The following is a 24,506-nucleotide window of genomic DNA, read 5'->3' on the forward strand; positions in this document are numbered from 1 at the left end:
CCCTTCTCAAGCCTTGCGTCAGCTCCACGACGTATATGAACCCAAGCCGGTCCCGCAGTCAAACTAATCGCTCTGTCTCCAGCCCCGAAACAAGAAAAAGAAACAGGAAATCTACCAAAATACAGATCGTGAGCAGACTTTTTCTTCTAACCAGGAAGCTACGGGACAAATACAAGGCTAAAGGGAGCTGGAACGACATCGCACACGTTTTGATTAAGTATTAAAATAAAAGGCGAGGAACGGGACTTTTTGGGGTAAACGACGTTACGGTTAGAACATAGACTTCTCTCCTACTTGATGTGAAAACGGTGCAACAACTTTAAAGTGAGACGACGAGGAAGTTTTGCTATTTTTCCTTCCAACACTTCAACCGAGAAGAAGACGTCGAAATAACAAAAGTCGACGTTGCCTGGCTGGCTATTTTTCCTTCCAACACTTCAACCGAGAAGAAGACGTCGAAATAACACAAGTCAACGTTGCCTGGCCGACGCTGCCATGGATTCTGGAAAGGTAACTTTTTCAAACCAGTTCGTTTTTTTTCAGATTATTGCTGCAAACGTGTTTTTCCGAGTGAGATTAGTGAGTTCACGACATTAATGACCCATGATGCAGCTTGCTGAGCTCCCAAATGCTTCTATAATTGTGATGCTGCGCAAAAGTGGTATCGTTATCGCAAGGCACTTTCGAACATCTATTTAAAAATGGTATTGCAATCCCTTTTACTATACAAAATGTTGTCTAATTATGCAGATTCGTGTCCTCTAAATAAACACTTAAATCTGTTTAATGTTGTTTACAATGTACAGTAGAAATGCTCTTCACAGATGTGTTCAGCCTACTGTTTTTGTAACCATTCGTTGATTTTGTAGAAAGGGCCATACATACTGTACATATTGAGATCAAATAAGTGGGGGGCTGCGGATTGAACCAAAAATATATTTCTTAAAGGTGGGGAAAGTGTTGCCACGACAAAACTGAGTTTGACACCCCTGTCAAACAGAGATCTGATGAAAGGGCAGGAAGGACATCACCTGTATAAGCGTGAATGCTTGCTCAAGCGAAGAGTCTGTGTGCAGAGTGAATGGGTTTGAGTTGTCGCCCTGACTGAAGCACAAAGCTTTGCCCACTGCTAATCAATGGCATTGCTTGATCATAGCAATTGCTAAGCTTCCAACTGAATACAGTTTTAGCAATGAAAGCAACTGAACAGAAAAAGGGATGCCAAGACATTGCTAAAACATAATTGCACTTAAGCGTCCAATTAATTCAATCAGTTCAATTTCCATCCATACAGGCCACATTATATCATCAATTATGTTAACTGTGTGTTGTTTGTTGGTTTTTCTTGACATCTATGTGTAAATTTGGAAACCATTTTAAATTTTGGTCATTGTAATCCCTGTGACTCTTTGTGCAGAGGCATTTGGCTCAGTTTTGTTTTTTGGGAGGGGGTCGATTTACATATTATACATGTGATTGTGACATACTATAAGATGCACATGATTGCAGAATGTAGATTAGACCCGCTACTGAAGATTAAAAGTTAACTGTACACATTACCGCGGCCAGTGTTATTGGTGCTTCAATATAAATTTGTCCTGAAGGCTTGGGAAGCAGCTTTATTTGCAGATTAAGTGCGGGTACGTCAACAAGTGTTTTGCTGAAATGCAATATCCTATAGCGAAGTACTGTCATTGAGTGAGGCATGTCCTTATTAAAATGATCCACATTAACTAGAATGAAAAATAATTTGGAATTTTGTCATTTAAGATTTGTGCGTTGATTGCTGGGAAATAGACAAATTAACCTGACAAAATAAGTTACCTCTTGGGTTACCGATGGTGTCGCAATTCAATCACCAGGGCGACTCTTGAATGTGAATTGTCATCTGCCTGTGTGTGTGCCCTACAGGCTGTTTCCCAGGCAACTGGTAAAGGCTACAGCTGACCTGGGACCCTGAACTGGATAAGCGGTTTAGAAAATGTATGAATGAAGGCCTACCACATGTGTATCACTATTTTATGGGGTTCTTTCTTCACCCATGCACTACTCATCATTCAAATGAATTAGCAATATGCACAGTCATTGTTTGTTCAGATCACCAAACACCAAGCAGCTTTGAAAAAAACCTCAATGCTAAAAAGTTGTTTGTCAACCGAACACTTTATTTGAATCATTCCAAATTTTCGAAAGGAGGGGTGTCAAACTCATTTTTGTCACAGGTCACTTTGGAGTTAAGTCTTCCTTCGGAGGGCCGTTCTGACCAAAGAAATATTTAATCATCGCATCGTATTATTACTTGTACACACACACACACGCACAAAAAGACGGATTACGAGTTTTGATATCAGTCAACTATTTGTTTGTTTCTTCAATTAATGTTCAAGTGATTGTAAACCGGTTTACGAAACTATTTCGGTACAGATTTAAGCAAGTATCATGGAAGCTGATACTTATGATTTGTTTTCGCGGGCCACATAAAATGACGTAGCGGGTCGGATCTGGCCCCCGGGTCTTGACTTTGACACCTATGGTCTAAAGGGAAGGTGTGAGGCCTTATTTATACAGTACCAAAGTTTTATTTCTACCGTTGTTGTGAAACTAAACAGGACTTTATCTGGTGTCTGATAATGCTGTCTCTGACGACTTGGCGCAGCTTGTCTGCGCCATCCTCACGTTGTCAGACAGGAAATGCAATGAGACACCTAAAAAAAAAAAATTTGTTTTGTGATTTAGTGACACAGCCCCCAAACCAAGTAATATGTATTTGTCGATGTTAATCAAAAGAGAGTCTCAAATGGCTTTACAAACCAATTGTTGACAATTAACGACATCCCCTGATCCAAACCCCCAAGAAGTAAAGGAAAAACAAACAAAAAAACATGGGGGTGAAGGAAGGGGACACAAATGGAGGAAACATTTAGCACGCGTTGGAGTCCTTTGAATTAAATGAGTCGATGCAGAATGCTCCATAGCAAGTGGTCCATTTCAGATGTTGTCCCCGGCAGTCTGTGTGGAATTCATATAGCAGAATCAGATTCAGTTATCATCAGCTCTAGTGATGGGAATTCCGTCTCCTTTTAGAGAGCCGTCTCTTTTGGCTCAGCTACTAATGGCTCCTCAGTTTTTTTGTTACTACCAAAAATAACGTAATATTATGTGTAAAATGAATTACTAATGCAAAAAATAGACAGTATATCAAATATTTATTATTTATATGGCTTTATTTATATTCTTCTGAACATGCTCAACATGGAGTGCTACAAAAATAAAAACAAAGTACAAAGATCTCAAAACAAGGTTGTCAAAAGGTTCCAATCTCTGAATGTGTATATTTATAAGCTTTTAACTATTTACAGTAACACAACATAAGTAATCTTCGAATACCACACAACAAATTATAAGTTAAAATTTGTAAAACAAAAAGAAAAAAAGCAGCATCCAAGTAAAAGTTTTAACTTGTCTTTAGCGAAGATTGGCATTAAGAAAAACCAACAAAGTACAAAGACCCATCTCAAAGCAAGGTTGTCAAAAGGTTCAAATCTCTGAATGTGTATATTTATAAGCTTTTAACTATTAGCAGTAACACAGCATAAGTAAGAATTGAATACCACACAACAAATTATAAATTAAAATTTGTAAAACAAAAAGAAAAAAGCAGCATCCGGGTAAAAGTTTTAGCTTATCTTTCGCGAAGATTGGCATGAAGAAAAACCAAGTGCCTCAGCTTTGAGGGGTTGATCCTGTTTCTCCTCTCTGTTAATATTTGCCCTGTTTTGGAGAAGATTCTCTCTGAGGGGACAGATGTTGCGGCAACACATAGCCAACACAAAATGGCTGAAAATCACTTGCAATCATTTTACCCAGTTCCTCGTCAATTGTGTTCTGTTTTGCTGGTTTTATAGCTTATAGCAGTGTTGGTTTTTTTTCGCTCACTACCTCTAGTCTCCTCGTTTGTCTTGTTCGCGTGCTGCTCGGTGTGCTGCTGTGTCTCTTCTCTAACCCCTCCCCCTTCTCTAAACTGCAGCTTGTGTGTGTGTGTGTAACCCTCCCCTTCCTCTTCTACCACGGATCTTGACCAATCACGTGCGGCTTTAACCGAAGAGGGGGGGGGGGGGGACATGAGAAAAAAAGTCGGCTCCTATTCGGGCCGGCTCCCATCGTTCACTTCAAAGAGTCGGCTCTAAGAGCCGGCTCGTTCGCGAACGACACATCACTAATCAGCTCGCCCCCGTCTCCAAGCAGTGGAAGAGGGGTCAGGGGGGAGAAGAACCATTTGTAAATCACCCCTGTGTGTACTTTAAATAAGTTCAAGATCATAAAAATAAGTCATAAGTGGACATTTAAACAATTTGACTGAGGTAGCGGCTCTAAATTTCATGGCCCGGGCATTCTAGAGCACTCGATCCCCAAGAAAGACATTTTTTTCCCTCAATGTATCCTTAGCTGTTGTTGCTTTAGCCTTCGGCACTTTTCCCCTGTGACCGTCTTGTATTCCCAATCCAATTGTCTCCATCGGCTGGATGTTCGTGATGGCTATGATGGGAATATCCAGGCCCAATTTCCACTCCATCAGTCCAGAGGGAGGCTATGCACTACATCAATCCAATAAGGGCCAGCCATTGCATTTTCAAACCGCACAAGTTGCACACATACTTCTCTGCAGCTCTCGTTCCTGCCACAGGGAAACGTCAATGCACGTTTACAGCAAGTAGACCTGGGGGATGCAATTATGCACTTGTACATTGATTTCAGACCAGCTTTGGCAAGTGTTGTGACAGCTCAATTTAGCGGCTCTTGTTTATCTGAGATGTGTTCTGTCAATGTCATTCGGCGTGTAACACACTTAATACCTACATGGTAGCCATCGCTAATGAGCTGCACGTTGCCACCTTTCCGTCTTAACTCTGAGCAATGTTTTGTTTGTGTTCCCCGTTTTGCAAAGAACAAAATGCTAATTGGGGTTAAACGAACCCTTGACTCGGCTTATTTGGACGGGAAGCCGTGGGGGTCGTAACGGGCTCAAGGGCTCACCTTTTCTCGAACCTACACACATGGCTGCAAAGCAAACGCCTCCTTTTTGATGTGCTGCCTTCCATTGCCCTTAAGATAAGATTCCCGACACTGGGGAAATTTACAATGAGACCTAGCGAGATCAGTCTGCTGTAGAATGAACAACCCCTACCAATGTATTCCTCAAGTGAACTTGTCCTCGGAGTCAATAAATCATGAGACTACCCAAGGACCCCCTGATTTGTCACACACTAGATTTATTTTAAGATGAGCTCTGTCACCAAGGCCGTAGTGTTTGCTTTAGCGACGCCTAGAAAAGCGCACAGCTCATTTTATTGGCCCTACATGTGACCGGCTGGTATGTTGGCAAATTCAATCGCATTTTCAACATACGTCGACAAACTTACCGGTAAGTTAGATCAATGCTTTACAAGTTTATCATCCTCCCGAGACTCTATTCACAGGTCAAATAAGATCATTGTTCCAGAATATTGGAAAAAAGTTCAAAAATAACAAGGCTTACCAGGAAACATTTGGCACACTTGTGCACCCAAATTACATTATACGGTATTTTTGTTCCTTCCTTCCTTCTCAAGAAGAGGAGATAGGAAATCAAAGTGTACAAAGTCCAAAACAAAAAGCTGAGCATGTGAACGCGGTAGGTGCACCGCACACGTTTTACATCCACTGCACGTGTTTGGAAGGAAAGTTTTGGCAACCAAAAGACTTGGGGTTTTATAAGCAAAAACAGAAAAAAATTGTGTGTTTATTTTAACAAATTAACCGCAAACACTTTCATCTTGAGTCATCCTCAAGATTTAGTGAATGGGAGAGACATGGTCTGAAGGGGAAATACATGTTTTGAAGCAATATTCTGACAGCGAAAGGAAATGCTATTTAGTTACATATGTTGTTTCACTGCCCACTTTTAATCATACAGGCAAGAAAACCAACATCAAGTAGAGAAGTTTTCATCAGACAAAGTCGGAAGTTGGGGACACTCAGTTTATTCAAACGAAATAACCATAAACACTTTAGTAAACTGAGGTTAACCCTTGGGTCCTTCAAATGAAAAAAAACCTAAGTTACGCATTTTACAATTTTTGTAATGATGCATTTTGGGTTATACAAACATTCTTTTTTTTTCAAAAACTCAAAATGTTCAGAGCCATCTGTGCTATCCATACATATATCGTTATTATTAGTTCTTTGGGATTTTTTTTATTCTTTATTTTTTCCAAAAGGAAAAAAAAATTGTGTCTGGAGGTCCCAATCAAGCCCTACTAACAATCCCGACTGGACGTGTTCATGTAAAATGCATTGGTTTGAAGCCTCCTGCAAAAAGGCAAACTCATTTGCGATCCTCTGGCGCCACCTAAAAGTTGCACAATTGGAATGACCTCAACCCAACAATGTGGCATGCATACGTCTGTCCAAGCGAAAACAAAGCGATTGACGTAAAAATCGCGTGAAATGCATGTTTACACATTAGGTTTACGATGCATTAAAAAATATGAATTATAATGGGTCTCTATGGTGCAAAGTATGTAAATTGTTAAGATTACGGAATCAAAACCTTTTTTATTATTGCTGCAATATCTGAGAATTATCAGCCGGTGACATCATGAAATTTAGGCCATTTTAGAACCCCCCCATACGTTTCAGCTCTCTCGTGTTTTTCCAAATGCCTTTGCCTTTGATCCAAAGACATAATTTTACATAATTTTATCGCAAGCGGTGGACTACGAGGGTTAAGTTGATGGGAAAGGTGTTGTCTGTCTGAAGTCTTTTTTTTTTTTTTGAAGAATAGTTCAGGTGAGAAAAGATGGAATTACTTGCTATAAATATGTCCTGCAAAACATCTTTTCATTGGTCGCTTCCTTTGTACGCTTTGCTGACCTCTCTGAATTATTTTTAATGAACTACTAATAAAGTGATGAGCACGTGTCAATCATGTGTTTTGGTGTCATTCAAGTTGGGCGCAAGTCACCAAGCTGATGAAGGCTTTTGCCACACGCCAAAGCAAACAAGTATTTGAAACTGCAGGTCAGGGGGATGAGTGTTGATCTTGGTGAAGTTGCAACGGATAACGTATTGGATTCCCCACAGATGTGAAAGCTGAGCTCACGGAGGTGGCATCCTGTGGAGGGATGTGATAGAGTCCTGGTAGGCACAGCCTTAGGGGCTACCAGCTGAGTTGAAGTGCAATCAAAGCGGATTTCATCAGGGTTCCTTTTGTTCTGGCCTCATATTGTCTTTGAAACAATACATTAGATGCATTTCTCGACACTTCAAAGCAGCCTTGTAGTACAGCAGATCAATAAACTCACTGTTTGCATTGGGTCCTGAAATTGAGTCACCGATAAGATTGTTTTTCCGGTCAGCTTCCCCCCAAAAAACAAGATAGAAATAGAAAATACAAAATATAACTTTGTCTTTGCTATTTTAGACAATCTCTTTGCCCGTTAAGTTAAAAAAAAAAACTGGCAAGAGAACACTCTGGATATTTTTTAGCTTTTCTTGAAAGACCAGCCCCCTGACCCCCATTTTTAACTGAAACCAAATGGGAAAGTGGTTTGGCAATACTGTGGGCAACTGGTTTGCAAGTCCGCCTCACTGTGCAGGGTTCTATTCCAGCTCCAGCCTTCCTATGTGGAGTTTGCATGCTCTCCTCGTGCCTGCGTGGCTTTTCTCCAGGTACTCCGTTTTACTCCCACATTTTTTGGGGGGATCTGAATTACTCAAGGACTCATTTCACGCCGAGTTGACAGTAAGCTCCCATATATGCGACTTACATGATCCACGAGGGTTTTCGATTTCCTCTACTGCATTTACAGTGAATGTTGACTGATCATTAACGCGCATTTTTGTTGGTTTGGTTTATTTTACCAACCAATCCGGGGACGTTGTGCAGCTAAAACCGTGGTCCTCGATCCGCGAGGATCAAAGCTGAGTCATTGCACCACTACTCATAGTTGTCCATAGATGGAGATGACGATTAAGATAAAACCTTTTTCTTTGACTGTCAGCTGCAACGAGACACACTATATGAGAACACATTGCTATGTGGGTTGAATGTTTTCAATCAGGCCCAATTAATCAATCACCTTTTTGGGGCCTCCAACGTGTATGAAAAGTCGCTTGTTTAAAGTTTATGTACTCTGGTTGGTGGTCTGTGTATTATCAGGGTCATAAACCAGCAAAACTCACTCAGGAGCATCCTGTAGAAAGTTGGGGGAAAAAAATTACCCACCTGAAACCTGACCCTTTAGTGTTAACCAGCTGAAGATGAAAAGTCTTGCCTTTGTGGGGAGCTGAACTTTCAACAGCCTGTCAACAGACTTAATTTGTATTTTGCAGTAATGACTCATCCCTCCAAAAATCACATGGTTAACGTTTCACAAGCAGGGACCTCACGTTTGCATGCTAGATTTAAGTTATATTGTGGCATTTCCACGAAATAATCAAGTGTGTGTACAATACAGGAGCATCCCCTTGCGATTATTTATAAGATGCTGGATTCCTGAAGCGATTACAGACTTTACTCTTCTTTTTTCTGTCTTTCTTTTCTTTGACATCGTATATGGTCAGCCAAGATACCAACAGAACATCTCTCTGTCTTGTGACCTATGCGATGTAGGAATTGTGGTGAAGTGTTAAAAGCAAATAAAATAGCTTGAATTTGAATGTTAGCTATATTGCCCCCCCTCATTAAAAATAAGTGCAACTACTCACAGTATGTTGTGGCAGAGGAAGGCACACAATGGCTTCCTTTGAGGCGACGAGGATGCTAAAATTGCACCTAGGGCGTGGCTTCATCGTTTCCGCAACATTTAAATGTCATGATCCTGCTGCCCTGTGTACAGACAGAGGTGTAGGAATCTTCCACTTGCTGTGTGCCATTTAAAGGGGACGCAGCAAAATCGAACATGTCAGACCAAATTATATACCTCTGGAGTCTTGGTATGTAGGCGAAAGGTAAAGCTGGTCGATTTTTCTCCAACCCTCACTGTGTGTCATTCATCGCTTGCTGTATTCATGTGTTGAAGCAAGTATTTGCACATATTTCTAGTCTTTCCCCAGAGCGAGCCAGCTGTCAAGTAGCCAGTGATGGCTTCTCCCACTGAGATTTTTTTTTTTTTACTTATATATGTGGAGGAGTCGATTATTGGCACTTTATCATTGGCTCTTTAAGACAAAAAAAGCCTTCATACCCCAAAGTGTACTGAGCAATGCTGTGGTGCGCTTTATCGCACACAACACATCCTTGTATGTGGGCTTAGAGTGGCTTTAATTTTTTTATAGTGTACGTCACAGTGCATGCTTTAAATGCTTGATTTTTTTTTTTCTCCTTCCTCTCCATGGCCTTCACAAAAAGTGTCACGCAGACTGCCACTGCCCCAAAATTGCTTCCTCAAAGTATGCGTTTTCTTTTTAGCTAGTTTCCTTAACCCAGGGTGAATGTTATCATTGGTTCAGTCTGAAGGGAAAAACATGTATGCAGTTGAAAAATCTTGATGTAATGTTTTTTTAAAATGCTCCATGTACAGCACTTTGTATGCAGCGATGGCTGTTTGAAAGTGCTCTATAAATACTTTTGATTTGACTTGACTTGACTTTTTTCCTAAAAATCTATAGGATATCATAAAATTCTTTGTGACTGTGCCCCAAGCTTTTGTTCGTCAGTCTGACATAAAGGAAATTAACATGCATTTCTCAGGTTTATTGAATTTTCGTTATGGGGGCAATATAGTCTAAGCTTCTCAGCTCCATGGGGTCCTGATGCTTGGAGAGAAGCCAATATTAAGGGTACAGGCATCTACAGGTTACCCTTGGAGCATTTTATAGTTAAAATCAATTGCACAGAGACTTGCACTTCTCTGTTTGAGACAAAGACATACCTGCTCAAATAGTTTCTTGAGGCGTTGCACAATGTGTCTGTCAAATACGATGTCTGGAATGTTTTCAGACATTACGTTCATTATGCTGGTTATAATCAGCCAGTGAGGAGCTAATAAGTCAAAGTCCAAAACATGTCCCAATGTGGACAACCAATCTAAATTTTGCTCCCAGACCACCCACTGTTTCACATAAATGTGTTGCATGCAGATATAACCTTCAACTCTACATGCTCGATCAATTAATGGCAGAAATGATCAAGCCTATACCCACTTGGTGTTATGTTTGCGGATGTTTTTGCTGCATGCGATACATGCAGGATCGATCCATTCCACACGGTAACAATGATTACAAAATCTATTCAGTGTCTCCGGTATTGAGTCCTAATTCGAACCTACCGAGGCACTGACAGACTTCACTTCCTGTTTTTCTCCCCATGCAGCAAATCACCTTCCCATTGATGCTGTGTGTTGGGACCGCCGTGATTGGATCCCTGCAGTTCGGATACAACACGGGCGTCATCAATGCACCTCAAAAGGTATGAATATTACCAAGTTGATGTTGATCCACATGTGCTCTCACTCTCACCCAAAGTTTGTTCTGATGGGCTTTGACTCACCGATGACCCTCACCATGATAATTACAGAAAACAAATTGATGGATGTTAAAGTAGGAGAAATCCAAAATATTTTGGGTCTGTAATCTTGTCCCGTGCCTGTGATGTGCTGAGCTTAGGGCCACAGAGTGGAAAAGGGGGTGGGCTTAGTAAAGGGCTAATAATAGCTGCATTAGGGGCTTATCAGCTCCAAGGACATCTTTATTAACAGACTCTGAGTGATTCCTTTGTAAAACAGTGCCCTAAAATGGGCTGACTGACAGCAGGCTAGAAGAGGATTATTGAAGGAAATGAAAAGGCACCTGTTCCCAGGGCGATGCTGGTAGTAAGAAAACATTCTTATGAACACCCCCATCCCCAGGGTCAATTTGAAGTTTATTAACATGGAGGTTAATAAAAGAGCCAATTTCCGGGAGGATGTACAGCGAGACAACAATCCCACATAATTTTGTGTGGGATTGTTGGACCCCTGTTGGTCTGGTGTACCCTGCGGCCTCACAGCACACAGGGTCTCAGGTGTGTCACCAGACAGGCCCCACCTCTTTATGGATCTCTATTTACCTTTTTTTCGACTGGATCCTCAGCTGTTTGATATGTTGCCACTCACCAGTGAGTGAATGATATGCAGACACGGGCAATAATTGAACCTGCCCTTACTGCAGCTATCCATTTATATCTGACACTGCTTCATTAGGCAATTGGCGAGAATGCATAAAACCAACCGACAGCCAACAGTATCGGTTTAAGAAAAAAATCTTTAATTAACCATGTTAGGGCATACGGGGTCTCTGCTTGAGAGCGAGCCACGTGATGTATTTGCAACCAGTCCGGGGCGTACCTCGGTTTGCCCAAAGTCAGCTGAAAGAGGCTCCAGCTCACTTGTGACTCCAATTTGAGAACGCCACTCCAAAGTGCGACTTAGAGTTTCATTTTACACTCATACGGTCAAATCATATTTATCTTTCAGTGTAGTGCAAAAAAAAAAAAGAGCATCTCCCTGGCTTGGGTGTCTTCACATGCGGAACAGCATAGCACAGTGAAAAAGGGGGGGGGGCACATTTGACCACATGGATCTAAGTGGTGTGAGTGCCTACACATGGGAGTAGAAGGGGGATTAGGTCAGTGTGTTTTTATTCACACACTCGTGCGTGGTCACATGAAGGTTGCAAAACAGCTTCCCAACACATAATCATCGCTTTGTATTAATGACCAAGTAAGAGGATATAGATTTACTGCAATTTCTTGGCATCAACACTTGAGGTGTTTGACAGAAAATGTCCCGTATACTTTGACTTTTCATTGTAAGACTGCATGAAAGCACCAGAGTTTCTGAACTGTTTAGATTTGAACAAACACCAAAATAAAGTGGCCACCATACACGGACGTCCCAATTAAAATCTCAGCACGAGCGTTACTGGTTTTGAAAAAAGTCTTCTTCTATTGGCGTATACACAACGAATCTGCCGCGACTGCAAGAGATTTTTTTTTCTTTTCTTGACTCACTTTGTTATACCCCGCAAGCGTTGCAGGCATACTGGAACCTAGCGCAGCTGTCTTCTAATCCGCTTATCCTCACAAGGATTGCTGGCATACTGGAACCTAGTGCAGCTGTCTTCATTGCTCACCTAGACAACCTGACCGACATCACGGACGACTCCTGCTGACAGGCCGGCAGTATGAATGCGCAGCTTGTTTTCAGGCCGTCTGCTTCCTGTTGCCATCTGCTGGATGGGCGTGCGCAGTAGTCTTCGCAAGTAACACAAGCCAGGGGTCAGTCGGGACATTTTCGTGCACTTTGGCTGGGATAGGGGAGTTGACTGTTCATCTCCACTACCGAGAGTTGCGCCCTCTCCCACTTTAGCCCCTTTGTATTCCTGGATTTATCCATCCATTCATCTATTTTCTAATCCGCTTATCCTCACAAGGGTTGCGGGCATACTGGAACCTAGCGCTGTCTTCGGGCAGTAGATGGGGAACACCCCGAACTGGTTGCTACCCAATCGCAGGGCACACTTGGACAAACAACCATTTGCACTCACAATCACAAAGGGAGACCATTTTGAGTGTTCCATTGACCTGCCATGCGTGTTTTTTTGGAATGTGAGAGGAAACTGGAGGATCCGGAGAAAACCCCCGCAGGCATCGGAAGAGCATGCAAATCCCACACAGGAAGGCCAAAGTCGGAATCGAATCCTGTACCTCTGCACTGTGAGGTGGTCGTCCTACCCAAGCGCCAACCTTCCTGAATTTAATAATGTCAAAATCAAAGCTCGATTAGAGGTTATGGCTCAGATCAACTTGAGGTTTTAAAGTAGTAAAGCTGTGCAATGCACACCATGTTGAACGCAATAGTTGAACAGGACATGCTCACAAATGGCAAACAAAAATGGACAACGAGCATCCGCCATAGAACTGAGCCAAAGGAGTGAGGGCAGCCAGAAAACGAAGCGCGCTGCCCAAAACTGTGTAATTGGTGGAGAAGAATGAGGCTTTCCTGTACACAAATTTTTTTCTCTCTCAGTGCAAAGACAAATTTTATCCTGAGAGTAGACTGAGGGCAACAAGAAATCGAAGCACTCCAGCCAAATGGAGACTTTGGATGAAAATGAGCATTTCCACTGTTTACGTCTTTCAGTAGAGGAGCCAAATGTTAGACCAAGAGGAGAGCAAAAGCAACAAGAAAAAAACGCTGCAGTCAAGTGGAAACCGTGGAGGAGAGTAAGGGTCCTTATGCATTTACTTCTAACTGCAAAGGAGACAAATTTTATTCCAAGACTGGTGACGACACCAAAACATGGCACACAGCTTTTATGGTTAAGGCACCAAGTTAAACTAACATCTTTGTATGTCACCATGGCAGCATGCCATATGTTTTGCATGCTGCATTCGTCCTGCACTTCCTGATCTGACGGCTTCTGTGGTTGAATACCTCATCAAACCCGGTCAGGGTGTAACTGTGGTAAACTTCCAGCCTTGCCTAATGCCACGTCTGGCCGGTAGTGAGTGATCTATTTAAAAAAAAAACACTCGCGTATCAGCCTAGATGTAAGTGGTTTGGAAGGTCACAAGCAGGGGGACGCTATGTGATAACAAGGATCTCTATGCAAGTGTGAGGTGATAAGCATGCTCCGCGCTAGGGGCAGCCAGCAGAAGGGATATGGCAGGCCCGCTCATCTCACTATAGATTGTGGGTCTCATACTGGCATGTGTTAACCGCAGATTCTAGGTTTCCGAAGTAATTTGCAATACTGTACATTACTATGATGTAGCATTTTCTAATGTGCATGCCTTCATGTGGCAAACTGATAAACCAAAGAAGGGTAAGCTAATGTTAATAGGAGCCTGCCTTAGCATTGAGTCTATTCAAAGTTTTACTAAAATCTGATATCCCTCCATGAACCCATTTTTTAATAGAAAAATAATCATATCATTAGAGGATTGAAGTCCTATTTTATCAAGAATAGAAGGCTTGTTTTTTTTTAATTCTAGTCCTTTTTAGAGAATAAAGATGTCTTTTCCAGAAAAAAAAGCACAATTATACAAAACATTTCTTTTGTTCTTGTAAATGTTGCTTTTTTCCCTTCATGAAAATAATGCCATACTTATCAAAATTATAATGGTTTCTTTTGACAAAATACATCTTGGATCTTGTAAATATTAGAATTTTTTTCTTGAAGTAAATGCATGATTATTTTTACAACCTGTTTTAATAAAAAGAAAATGTCTAATCCTGCAATTATGACTTCTGTTGCAGAGGAATTTGTTGTTCATTGACAAGAACTTCCTCTGGAACAAAATGCTTCAGTCTCTTCATGCCTTTCAATCCGGTTTATGCTTCCGAGAATAATAGAGGCTTGCTTCCCCCAAAATAAGCTTAGCGTACTTACAAATGTTAAACCACGAGGTTCACTGCATACTTGTTTTAAAAACATCATGTTTAGATTTAGTAATGTATTCCCCGTTTTGTGACTTTTTCTTCTTGTTTTTAAGAACATTTGTTGTAGTTGTTTTAATTGGCATTAGAAAAAAAAGGAAAATGATTCTTTCCCGTTACTACAGCCCAAAAAGTTTTAGACCCCCTGCGCTGGTTGACAGTGGTCGGCCTTTGAAAATAAACACAAGGCCTATGTGACTCTCAACTTGGACATCGGGCGCTTTGGTGGAGGTCAAGCAGCATACTGACTAAGTCACACGTCCAGCGCTGACGTTTTTGGAATCATGTGAGCCGCGTTCCTCTGACATAAGCACAGACACATGCACACACTCAAACAGGCGGAGTTATTTAACTGCTGTCACTGGCTGGTCTGGGGGTGTGTTTATAAACACAGTTGTTGTGTGGGGGGCAGTAAATATGGCAGGCGGAGCTTCCTCCTTGCCCGCAATTGTCGGCGATTTGCTGCCATCAGCTGGCCATGTGCAGCAGGTCACTGCTGACACTGCACGCCGATTAAGGAAATGGGAATTAAATTGAGGAGCTCATCGCTGTTTCAGCACAAGATACGCCCCCCCACCCCGCCCACACTTTTGGTTGCTGGTGTGCCGATTTTTTTGTAAACGACATACAAGATATGGTAGAGGGTAATGTGTGCCTTGGCTCAAAGGTTAGGAAACACTACGGCAGTGGTTGTATTCGTTATCTTCTTCCTGTCTTCTCTGCAGATCATTGAAAACTTCATCAACGAAACATGGGCTGCACGTTACCAGACGCCCATTTCGGACAACACCCTCAAAGCCATCTGGTCCATCGCCGTTGCCATTTTCTCCGTCGGCGGAATCTTCGGCTCCTTCTCAGTTAGCGTTTTTGTCAACCGCTTTGGAAGGTACAACACAAGCACCTCGGTTGTGAAGATCAAGTTGAAGATTTACTTCCTTTGAGCAATGAAACAAATCACACGAGGTCCTCAGTTTACAGTCATAATCTCAAATTGTCCCCGTAAAAGTTACTTGGTTCTAAGACAGATGTCCAAAGTCCGGCCCGCGGGCCAAATCCGGCCCGCGGTCGAATTTCATCCGGCCCTCGGCCCCTGTCATAAAAACGGTGCCGTCTGGCCCGCAGGTTGGGCGCAATGGAACACGTGTTGCATTGACTGAGGTCTCGTAGACTGGTGAGTGATGTTTCATAGAGTACTGCTTCCCTCTAGTGGCTAAATGAGTAATAGCATTCACTAAATGAGTAATAGCATTTAGACACTAGAGGGCATCACTCACAAGTTAACAAGACATCACTCCGTGTTTATATTGACTGATATGTCATATTTAAAATGATCCTTGCAGTTGTGGATATGTGTATTGCTTGTTCATTTCCCTGTTGTTCGAGTCAAAGGTTTTGTGACTATTGAAAAGTCATGGTGATACATCTTATGTTTCAAATCAATCAATTTGCACTCAAGAGACCTCTGTAAGAAAAAGTCAAGTGAATAAGCAGTTGCATGTGATATACCTGTTTCAAATGAACCAAAAGAAATTCTTAAGATTGTTGAAATTAAACTAAAAATGGAAATGTGAAACAGACTGGCTTACTAAAATTTGTTGAACAATATTGTTGTTCAATGTAAAAAATGTCAGCCAAGGTCGGCCCCCCGACATTTTACCACGTAAAATCTGGCCCCCTTGGCAAAAGGTTTGGACACCCCTGATCTAAGACTTCTTCAATCTAGATATGAAAATGAAGCATAAACAAAAAATGTTGGGGATATCCTATTACGACCATGTAAGTGGTTAAGTAAGTAAGCAGGGATCAGCAGAGGCCTATAAGATTATACATCGGTGTCTACATCATAAGGTTCCTGCCCAAAGAGCTTTACACATGGACTCGCGTACATTTCACACAGCTTACACTTACTAGCCAATCTTTTGAACTGTTTAGTACAGCGGGAGCACGCTGGGGGCAGCCTGTAAACGTTTTAACCCCTAAATCACCAAAAGGTTTTGCTTACCTTAACCAGAATTCCGTGTGAAATTGCTGCCATAGGTACAATTCTGTTAGTTTAAAGTGCATCCTCAAATCTATGTAGAAACCAAAACCAAGTTGGCTCAATCTTTGGCTGCTACTACTACTACTTAGGGCTGAACGAGGGAACGACTACATAGGGCGAGGCAATGTAGTGAATGACCGATTCGGGAATAAGGGTGGACATTTGGGCGCAGTCTTCTTTTTCTTCTACACTTTCTTATGCCAGTAGTTGTTGTACGTTGATGTATGAATAAAGTTTAACTTTGAACTAAATTATGATAAGTCTTTGAAACTAAGAAAGTCATTTCATTTTTTAAGCCATAACATAATGCCTACTTGAAGGTCAACTGGGGATTGAAATCACGGCAGAGAACTTATTACCCTTTACTGATGAAGCCATTTGCTCTGAATATGAGATCCCGTCACAGGACACCTCCAAATGCCTTTTTAAACTCTTTTTTTTTTTTATTGCCCGTTTTTAAAATTTCATTATTGAATTTTTGGACCGTTCAATGTGACCGGGCGGTAGGGTGACTGCCCTCGTTTGATGACCTGCCTGTGAATGTTACTGTAGCTGGGTGAGAAATGCTCATCAGAAAAATATGGGGTCCCACAAGAATTTATTCATTTTGTGACATGTCGGAAAACTGATGAACGCCAGTATCTAAAAAGCCTATTGAATAAGACATTTTGTCCGTCAGGATTTGAAATTTGCTTCAAGCTGGACATAAACCATTGATCTGATGAGCGCTGCATTGCAGCTAGAGGGCTCTGCTCTACCAACTGAGCTATTAAAGGATGGTTCTGTGGTGTTTTTTGTGTTTCTCCATATTAATAAGGAGAGCATGTGCCAGAGTACTGCAAGTATAGAAAATGCTCAAGATGAAGAAATCTAGGGTCCCTCATGGTAGGCCTTCATGGCCTGAACTTTGTATTAACTTCATTATATAAGACAGTCCTTGAAGATGGATTTCAACCAGATTATCTGTGATAACCACTACAGTCTCCCCCCCCCCCTCCCCCCTTCTACAAACTGAGCTATCCCAGGATGTCTTTTTTTTATTGAAAGATTGTTTTTCTTTCTTTTGAGTTTAAATTTGACATCCCATCAACCTCTGCTCAATTACATACATGGCTGTACTGAACGGCCCTTCATCGAAGTGTTATAACTTGTGTAAATGTATTGCCACAAGCCTCCAAGTGCTTGTGCTTCTGGAAAAGTTGCAGACATTTAGGTAGGTAGGTGGGAAATGCTCACAACTATACAAAGCTAAATGTGCGCAGCCTACACAGGGGATTCAAACCGGTGGGGCGGCCGCTCAAGGCGCACGGTAACACCTTCTGTGGTGACCCTTGCTCTAGGGTATGGTGGCCCCAGGCCGGACGCACTTCCTTTGTCCCAGTGCGCCGCGGCAAGCTAGGCTAGCTTGGCCTGGAAAGGCTTGGGAGGCCCTGGGGCTTCGGGGCCAATGGCATTCCCACGCTCGGCTGCCCGGACCTCACCACCGCGGCTGCAGGACAGTGCTCGCTACGCTCCTGCCGTAGACGCCCACCACTCCCAATCCCAGCCGTGTCGCACCGCCCAGTTGGGACTGGCTCATAAGATCAGAGATTAGACATCCACCCTTGCTGAGCTGGCCCCCTATTGTGGTCGGCAGGGTCGCGAGGCAAACCCTCGTTCTCTCCTGCCGGTTCTCCATCGCACCAGCACTGTTTGCTGTGGCTACTGGAGAGATTGCTGGAGCGTGTTGCTGGTGGAGGGGAAGCGGTTCCTTTTTTCTTTTTAAAATGTATTTATTCATTTTTAACCTTTATTTATCGAGGTAAGGGAATTTGATAGCAGGTTCACATTTGCAGTACAAACCTGGTGGCAGACAGGAGAGTTAAGACTTTGGTAACAAAGAGATTAGGGTATGCCAGGTATGAACCAGCTCCTGACAACCCTGAATAGGATTATCATTATATAAGATGGAAGGTTGACCCACAGTGGCGAGATGGGTCAGTGGTAGAGTAGCCGTCTTCCAACACAGAGGTTAGAGGTTCAATCCTTGGCAATTGTGACCATTTTGAAGTGTCCCGGTCCTTGTGAGATATTGAACCCCCAGTTGTTCCTAATGCTGTGTCGTCTGTCGGTGAATAAGGAAACTGTAAATCCTTTTAACTACGTCGGCTAAAAAAAAAAAAAAAAAAAAAAAAAAAAAAAAGCACCATTTCCACTCTACCGGTTCATATACAGTACTAGCTGGTTCGCCGCCCTACGGGCGGCTCATCAGCTAGTTCCTGCGGAAGGCTGGTAAGGTGGGCCTTCGGCCCACAAAAGTGTTGTTGCTTGGTTCAACTTTTTGTTCATCTTCATTGCTTATCGCGAAAATTAAGAGATGTTTAGCTCTACTAAATAACTAACAATTTCATTGCAATGCTTGTGGGTAGACAACATTTTTTCGCTAAGATGCCCGCGCGATCGTAGTGAGCCACTGCCTGAGCGGCGCAGTGGCGGCGCGGTGAGGTAGGTACGTTTTGAAAAGGGACAGACGGAAGGACAGACCGCGTGCGGGACGACGCGCAATATATATACAGTATCAAATTTTGCTCCGTCAGCTTGGCTATGTGTCTGCCTCTCCTTTGCTTTGACCGTTTAAAAATATCAGGTGTGGGAATTGATCTGTGAATCAGAATTGGGCGACTGGACTTGCATTTGCCATTGGTTTTCATATGTCCATTTGATGTCCTCAGGAGAAACTCCATGCTCCTGGCTAATGTCTTGGCCCTAATCTCATCGGCCCTGATGGGTTTCTCCAAGACAGCATCCTCCTTCGAGATGCTCATCATCGGTCGCTTTGTGGTGGGCTTTTACTCGGGCCTCTCCACTGGCTTTGTGCCCATGTATGTGGGTGAGGTGTCGCCCACGGCGCTTCGCGGGGCTCTGGGGACCCTCCACCAGCTCGGCATTGTCGTGGGCATCCTCATTGCACAGGTACTGTTGATTTTCATTGACATTATTCGCGTCTTTTTAAATTAATGTCATCACCCATATGAGCCTGCTGACTGTTTGCAGGTGTTTGGATTGGAGGCCATCATGGGCAACAGCGAATTGTGGCCACTCCTCTTGGGCTTCATCTTCATCCCGTCGGTGATGCAATGCATCCTGCTGCCCTGCTGCCCTGAAAGTCCACGTTTCCTGCTTATCAACAAAAATGAAGAAAATAAAGCCAAGACTGGTAAATTGTCACACTCACAGAAATATTACAAAACATGGACGACTCAAGATCTTAAAATTCAGCCTCATGTTTCGCCCCAGATGGTTTTATTTCTATTGGGTAAGATCACAATAAAGGATAACATTTTGAAATGTGTGTATTCATATATGTATATACACGGTGTCATATTACTGTTATATTAGTGCTGAAGAAGCTGAGGGGCACCAACGACGTTAGCGCTGACATGCAGGAGATGAAGGAAGAGAGCCGGCAGATGATGCGGGAGAAGAAGGTGACCATTTTGGAGCTGTTCCGCTCACCACTCTACCGCCAGCCCCTCCTCGTCGCCGTTGTGCTGCAGCTTTCCCAGCAGCTCTCAGGCATCAATGCTGTGAGTTATTTTTCTCTTTTTCTTTTTTTTACACACATTGGTAAGTACAACCTGAAACTGAGGTTTCATTTGCTCCTGTCAGGTCTTCTACTACTCCACGAGCATCTTTGAAAAGGCTGGAGTGGCACAGCCAGTTTATGCTACCATCGGCGCTGGTGTCGTTAACACAGCTTTTACTGTGGTGTCGGTGAGTATCTAAAAGCGCAACCAGACTCCAAAAAAATGTGTTTCAGAAAAAGTCCATCCAACCTTCCATCTTCTACCGCTTATCCGGGGCCGGGTCGCGGGGGCAGCAGCTTTAGCAGGGAAGCCCAGACTTCCCTCTCCCTAGCTCAGGGGTGGGCAAACTTTTTGGCTCGGGGGCCGCATTGACTTTTAAAATTTGACAGAAGGGCCATGTCAGCACAAGCTATGGTACATAAAAAAAAAAACAACTGCATTTGTTGATGGTCCATATCAAACATCAACAGAACAAAAGCATGAACGTACTGTATTAATATACTTTTTAAAAAGACAACAGTGTTGTTGATGACCTACTTTAGCCTGTGCATAGCTGCAAATGGGTTGTGATCAGACCAGTAGAAGTAGAGCGATACAGAGGTCTAAGGTGGTCGATTAGATCACCCCCCCCCAACCCCCCGTGTTCTGCAACTTCAAGTCAATGCGCCACCTGGCGGTAAAATGTCATTACAAGTTCAAATAAAATGAATGCAATCATTCACATCGAACCTTAATTGTGGACCAACCTTCGGTGGGCCGGATTAAAAAGACCAACGGGCCGGATCTGGCCCGCGCGCCGTAGTTTGCACACCTCTGCCCTAGCTACTTCTTCCAGCTCTCCCCAGGGCACCCCGAGGCGTTCCCAGGCCAGCTGGGTGACATAGTCTCTCCAGCGTGTCTTGGGTCGTCCTCTGGGTCTCCTCCCGGTGGGACATGCCCGGAACACCTCACCAGGGAGGCGTTCAGGAGGCATCCGAATCAGATGCCAAGCCACCTCATCTGGCTGCTCTCGATGTGGAGGAGAAGCGGCTCGACACTGAGCCCCTCCCGGATGACCGAGCTTCTCACCTTATCTCTAAGGGAGAGCCCAAACACCTTGCGGAGAAAGCTCATTTCGGCCACTTGTATCCAGGATCTCGTTCTTTCGGTCACGACCCATAGCTCCTGACCATAGATGAGGGTTGGAACGTAGATCGACCGGTAAATTGAGAGCTTCGCCCTTTGGCTCAGCTCCTTCTTTGCCACAACAGACCGATACAAAGTCCGCATCACAGCAGACACAGCACCGATCCGCCTGTCGATCTCTCGCTCCCTCCTGCCCTCACTCGTGAACAAGACCCAAGATACTTAAACTCCTCCACTTTGGGCAAGATCTCCTCAGAAAAAGTCAAGAGGCTAAAACCCGTTCAATAAAATACAGAGGATCATAAAGCATCAACACCATCATTCTAGCAAGATCACAAATGTGAATCCATGTTACAGTAAGGATTATTTTAATGCTTAGTGCAAGTCTCGTTGAAAGCGCGGTATAACTCTGCCACGGTGGAGTTTTGTTTGGTTTAATATCTTCGTAGATGGTCGTAGTTAGAAAGGGCTGTTTGTGCCGATCTGGAAATGACCATCGCTGACTTGATGAAAGCGGCTGCTCTCATTTCCTTTAAATTCAGCACAAGAGAGGAGCACGAGTTGCACAGCGGAAGCATAAACAGACTTGCTGGAATCCATACAGGAGATTGACCCCTATGTTTATCAGGAACTGCAAGAAGATGTCCACATGCAGATGATGTGGTCTATCAAATTCCGAAACGCGCTAGAGGAGACTTGACCCGGCATGAAAATCAAGATGACAGATATTAAACCTGAGCACACATGTGGCCTCAGCAAAAATAGAGCCTCGAGAGGTACTGTAGAATACTGTTCGTCTTACATGTTACACGTGTGTTTGTTGGGATTTCCATTCATTTAAATTGGGAAGGATGATTTCATATTCATTTTCATATCAGTCTACCAGAAAGCAAATTGTATCCAAATAGTGGTACATACAATAGAAGCAAATTCAAACCATATAACAAACTTGCTGGCGGTTCCTCTGAGAGCTTATGTGCCTATCTGTGCTGCTGTTTTGGTTCGCCACATAGCTCCAATAGATTTGCGGTTAACCTAGTGTTCATTGCTTCCAGCTATTTGTGGTGGAGCGCGCCGGCCGGAGGTCTCTGCACCTGCTGGGACTGCTGGGAATGGCCGGTTCTGCCCTCCTGATGACTATTGCCATGGCCCTTCTGGTATGTGACCCCGTTGGGTCAAATCTGTGCAAGTCTTGATTCTCGATGCAACGTGCCCTTTTTTTCCTGTCCCTCCGCAGGACCAGGTCAAATGGATGTCCTACTTGAGCATCGTGGCCATCTTCGCCTTCGTGGCCTTCTTTGAGATCGGACCCGGTCCCATACCCTGGTTCATCGTAGCTGAATTGTTCTCTCAAGGGCCCAGGCCTTCAGCTTTTGCTGTGGCCGGTTTCTCCAACTGGACTGCCAACTTCATTGTGGGGATGGGCTTCCAGTATTTAGCTGTGAGTCACATCATTAGTTTTATATGAAAATGAGTTAATGCATTACAGAGAATGGGGCATAACCGTGTACTGAGCAGACCCAATTACCACTTTATGTGATAGATAATATGGCTCAGTTTTGATGGATGCTTTTAAAAAGTAACCGAAGCAATATTTAGATTTTAATGCATTTTTAACCACTGTGTCATTGATACGATTGCAATTATTTATATAACTTCAATTACAAAAAACTCAAAAAGACTATTATGATAATATAAGAAAGCGAAAGACTCATTTTATCAGTCATATGTTATGAGGTCCAAAAATGCGATATTATGATTAGTCATTCATTTTAACAAGAGCTCATTACAATAACTTATCGGCACAATGGTAAAAGACCAAATGGTAAGAAATGAACATGTTTCTTAAATCACAATTTTATGAAAAAAGTCAATTTCATCACAGGAACAATGTTGTAATTAGAAGCACAAAGTCGTACATTATAAGCTGAAGTTTTGATTTTACAGGGAAAACATTGGAATAATTCAAGAGACGAAAGTACAAATATTCAAGTCGAGTTTTAAAAGCATTTTCTTTTATGGCATATTTTAATATCGCGAGAGAGAAAAAACGTAACATGCAATGACACAATATCATAAGAACAAAGTACTCATTAAGAGGACAAGACTAATGTCATGAAAAGCAAAAGAAAATAGCTTAATTGCTTGACGTTGCTCACTAGAATGGCACTCCATGCCTGACTCCCCTTTTTGGCACTACCTGTCCTCCACCATCACCAACCGAGGACACAAACAGAATTTGAAAAACAACCTCGAGGAAACCTGATTGTGTTGCCGCCCCGTACGGCTGCACATATTGAACACGTCCAAAGCCCCACTGTACAGGTGTACTGCATTTGCAGTATTATCATTTCAGATGATTATCACACTTCCTACAAGGCATAAAAAGGCAACGTAATGAACTGTATGTTCTCCCTCTTATGTCTTGTGCACAGACGGCGTGCGGCGCATATGTCTTTGTCATCTTCATCGTGCTGCTACTCATCTTCTTCGTCTTCACCTACTTCAAGGTCCCCGAGACCAAAGGTCGGACTTTTGATGAAATTTCATCCGGCTTCCGCCAGAGCGCAGTCACGGGAGGTGAGAAGCACGAGGAGCTCAATAGCCTGGGGGCTGACTCGCAGCTCTGAAGTAGCCCTTCACTGCCAAGTGATGGGACAAACTCTTGATCACCGCGAGGAGGGGGTGGACCGACTAGAACGTGGGAGGCAGGGAGAAGGGATGATTGGGTCTACTTGCTAGATGGGTCCCGGCGTAGAATCGTTTTCACACTGTCAGCACATTTCGGTTGTCTTTATCGCGTGTGATCCTCCTTTTACGTCTTCTGCTGCCCATCCCCCACTGACACGCACACACACACACACACTTCTCTCCTCCTATGTCACTCAAAACGCTCGACGGGCAGCGTTTGCCCCCGAAGATGTGAAAGAGGTGTGTTGGAAGGTTTCTGATATTTCAAAGAAGAAAGACGACCGCGCTACTTTTTTCTTTTTTAAAGATCTACCTTTTCACTGAGCGATCATACTGTAAAATGCTGTAACACTGTAGAATAGACTCACGCACTGGAGCTCCTGCACGGCTTCTTCCTACAGATGGCGCACTTTTCCTTGAAATAACTCCCCCAATATGTTACTGAGAAAAAAGTGATAGCCTTCACAGCATTGTTACAACTAATTTTAATATATATGTATATTACTTATTGATTTTAGAGGGCCAATATTTTACTCAAATTTTTGTAAAAAAAACTTGTGTATGTAGTTAAAAATGTTAATGAAAAGGAGTCTGGGACCTCAGTGGAAAAAATTAAAATAC

At 43.0% G+C, this 24,506-nt stretch overlaps 1 protein-coding gene and 1 long non-coding RNA gene across 2 annotated transcripts; one reads left to right on the forward strand and one right to left on the reverse strand.

Annotated features, from left to right (window-relative positions):
• slc2a1b (solute carrier family 2 member 1b) lies at positions 1-24,506 on the forward strand. The gene is made up of 11 exons (XM_052075173.1): positions 1-345; positions 417-510; positions 10,355-10,450; positions 15,188-15,348; positions 19,215-19,455; positions 19,537-19,699; positions 19,882-20,069; positions 20,152-20,256; positions 22,250-22,351; positions 22,432-22,635; positions 23,630-24,506. The coding sequence occupies exons 2-11, from the start codon at positions 496-498 to the stop codon at positions 23,822-23,824; spliced, it is 1,470 nt and encodes a 489-aa protein (XP_051931133.1). The 5' UTR covers positions 1-345; positions 417-495; the 3' UTR covers positions 23,825-24,506.
• On the reverse strand, positions 15,220-16,297 carry LOC127607208 (uncharacterized). The gene is made up of 2 exons (XR_007964016.1): positions 16,159-16,297; positions 15,220-15,471 (listed from the first exon to the last, which is right to left on the reverse strand). It is a non-coding gene; the product is annotated as an uncharacterized LOC127607208 (long non-coding RNA).

Source organism: Hippocampus zosterae, chromosome 9 (genome assembly GCF_025434085.1).
Source record: "Hippocampus zosterae strain Florida chromosome 9, ASM2543408v3, whole genome shotgun sequence".
Lineage (NCBI taxonomy): Eukaryota > Metazoa > Chordata > Actinopteri > Syngnathiformes > Syngnathidae > Hippocampus > Hippocampus zosterae.